Source organism: Austrofundulus limnaeus, unplaced genomic scaffold (assembly GCF_001266775.1).
Source record: "Austrofundulus limnaeus strain Quisiro unplaced genomic scaffold, Austrofundulus_limnaeus-1.0 Scaffold189, whole genome shotgun sequence".
In the NCBI taxonomy this organism is placed as follows: domain Eukaryota; kingdom Metazoa; phylum Chordata; class Actinopteri; order Cyprinodontiformes; family Rivulidae; genus Austrofundulus; species Austrofundulus limnaeus.
Genome location: NW_013952591.1, coordinates 959,950 through 962,958, shown reverse-complemented (window position 1 = coordinate 962,958; position 3,009 = coordinate 959,950). Strand labels below are relative to the sequence as shown.

Here is a 3,009-nt window from a genome sequence, read left to right as displayed (position 1 = left end):
ACAATAACACTGGCCATGCAGTCCGGGACGCTGGTTCCCGCCGCCAGGAAGGTGATGCCCATGATGACATCAGGGATGCCGAGCGTGAACCCGATCACCGTCACCTGGTACCACACACACTTCACTTCAGAACCTCAGAACCAGAACTTCCACAGGTTTTGATGRTAACTCATAAATCATCCAATCACAGGAACTTTTGTTTCATAACTCAGTTTTCCAGCAGCGCTCCGTGAAGAAAAGTGCCGACTCACCATCCAGACCATGACGTAGGAGAGAGCGGCGATCCAGACGGTGGCTGTGAAGAAGGTGACCATGAACCACCGCTCCCACCGCCGGTCAGCGCAGTTAGGAACGGTGAGGAAGAGCAGCAGAGACAGAGGCCACATGATCAACCACTTCACTTTGTTCCAGACGCCTCCTGAGGACGAGAAGACAACAATCCTGAGAAAACGACAATCCGTGCCCCGCCTTTCTCCGGGTCGTACCTGGAACTTTGAACGGCAGCAGAGGTCCCGTCTTCTCCTCGGCTTCCTCGTTGTTCTCGTTTTCAGTCTCGTCTTCTGACTCCAGCCTCTGCAGGCCTCTCATCCCCTTCAGGACCTGCTCMGCCCCGCCCACCCCGTTCTCCAAGCCCCGCCTGCCCTGCACCCGGGCCACAGAGTCCGAGTCTCCATTGGGGACGCAGTTGACCCGGGTCTCTGTGGTGTTGATCAGTCTCTGTCTCTGGAACATTACCACAGAGACCACGGTTATTATAGTTCACTAAACTAAATAAAAACTGTAATAAAATTAAAAAAAAAAAACAATAACTAACTAAAACTGTATAATCTTTTTACAAAACTAACTAAAAAGAACTGGAATGATTGACCTCACCTCGTTGATGAGCAGGCGGGACGCCATGGCGAGGCGGGTTCTGGGGGAGAAGTGACTGGTGATCATGACCCTCATGCCGGCCTCAGAGAAGGTCAGCTGGTGGGGGTACGCCGACAGCAGCTCGTCCACCATCAGCACCGACGGAGTCCGGTGGAGGTCAGCTGAAGGACAACACAGGAATGAGATAAAGAACAGGATGTCTCTCTGTTTGTCCTCATGTCTCTGTTTGTCCTCATGTCTCTGTTTGTCCTCATGTCTCTCTGTTTGTCCTCATGTCTCTGTTTGTCCTCATGTCTCTCTGTTTGTCCTCATGTCTCTGTTTGTCCTCATGTCTCTCTGTTTGTCCTCATGTCTCTCTGTTTGTCCTCATGTCTCTGTTAGTCCTCATGTCTGTTTGTCCTCATGTCTCTGTTTGTCCTCATGTCTCTGCTTGTCCTCATGTCTCTGCTTGTCCTCATGTCTCTGTTTATTAAACCTTCTCTCTGAGCGACGTGCAGCAGGAAGGAGGGAGGAACTTCCTGCGACACGACTGCAACATGTAACTTTTCTACAGCAGGAGGGTGGGGACATTTTGAAGATTTATTCTCTCTTTACGTGTTTTAAAACACCATATTTCTTCATTTATTTTCAGATGATTTTGAATAAATGGCCCTGTAAAAAAAAATAAAAGAAATTGCTTGCCTGCCCAGTCGGGCAGGCATTGGGACACACCCACCTGACCGACAATGGGTTTTACCTGCCCCGGGTAGTCGGGCAATAGGATTTATTGAACCCTGATCTCTGTCCTTGGGTATCATGTCAGGATGGGAACAGCTGAGTCTGTCTCATGTTAAAGAACATTCAGGTGATGAAACGTCTTTAAAAGACACAACCCGTCTCAGGATCCGTCTCCTCTGGTACCTTTCTTCAGCAGGACCACGGTGACGTCACATGAGACGTTATCGTCCAGCTCTGTACTTCCTGTCAGCCCGTCCCTCAGGTTCACTGAGTTCTTTGGTCGTCGGCTGAAGTAACGCTGAGCTCGGCTGTTCAACCTGACCAACAGAACGAGACGATATTTTACTGACAGAACCCATGAGTCCAGAGTTCCCGCAGTGGTTTTAGAGACTCACTTCATGATGAGGATATAAACGGCATACATGAGGATCAGGACCAGAGACTCCCACCTGCAGAGACCAGGTACAATTTTATTAAGTCCTCATAAAAAGAATTAAATCTTTAAACCTTTAAATCAGTGGAAGTGTACGAACCAGCAGACCTCCTCATCGTAGATGAACTGAACGGAGAAAAAATAAAAATAAATTCAATAAAATCGGTTTGATTGAATTAAATCCTCCTGCGTCGGACCAGAGGGTCAACMGAAAACAGTTCTCACCACGATGAGYGCCGTGATGGACAGAGTGTAGAAGACAGAATCTCTGAGGAGAGCCCAGTGGGACAGCTGCACCGCCTGAAACACACAGAACCTCCTGATCRGACCAGAACTGAACCAAACCAGACCTTTGAGTTTTTATTTTATTTAAAAGTTTTGGTTAAAAATGAAAAACTAGACACTTTTAAACATTGTCAGATTTGAAGAGTAAACTCTGAAGAAACACATCTGTGAACTCTGACATGTCGTACAGGTGAGTCTGCAGGTCTCAGGGTCTGAGGTCTGCAGGTCTGAGGGTCTCAGGGTCTGTAGGTCTGAGGGTCTCAGGGTCTGAGGGTCTCAGGGTTTGAGGACTGAGGCTCTCAGGGTCTGAGGGTCTGCAGGTCTGAGGGTCTCAGGGTCTGAGGGTCTGAGGGTCTCAGGGTCTGAGGGTCTCAGGGTTTGAGGGTCTCAGGGTCTCAGGGTCTGGGGTCTGTAGATCTGAGGGTCTCAGGGTCTGAGGGTCTCAGGATCTGGGGTCTGTAGGTCTGAGGGTCTGAGGGTCTCAGGGTCTGTGGGTCTCAGGGTTTGAGGATGGAGGCTCTCAGGGTCTGAGGGTCTCAGGGTCTGGGGTCTGCAGGTCTGAGGGTCTCATGGTCTGAGGACTGAGGCTCTCAGGGTCTGAGGGTCTCAGGGTCTGACGGTCTCAGGGTTTGAGGACTGAGGCTCTCAGGGTCTGAGGGTCTCAGGGTCTGAGGTCTGTAGGTCTGAGGGTCTCAGGGTCT

At 50.0% G+C, this 3,009-nt stretch overlaps 1 protein-coding gene across 1 annotated transcript in view; it reads right to left on the bottom strand.

Moving 5' to 3' along the window:
- The window catches only part of LOC106524484 (sodium/potassium/calcium exchanger 3), a gene marked incomplete at its 5' end in the record, with an annotated part of 10,263 nt that overhangs the window by 2,117 nt on the left and 5,137 nt on the right, over nucleotides 1–3,009 (bottom strand). Inside the window, 8 exon segments of the mRNA XM_014018298.1 lie at nucleotides 1–104; nucleotides 252–418; nucleotides 486–723; nucleotides 874–1,034; nucleotides 1,774–1,907; nucleotides 1,986–2,039; nucleotides 2,124–2,149; nucleotides 2,249–2,323. Coding sequence (XP_013873752.1) covers nucleotides 1–104; nucleotides 252–418; nucleotides 486–723; nucleotides 874–1,034; nucleotides 1,774–1,907; nucleotides 1,986–2,039; nucleotides 2,124–2,149; nucleotides 2,249–2,323 — 959 coding nt within the window.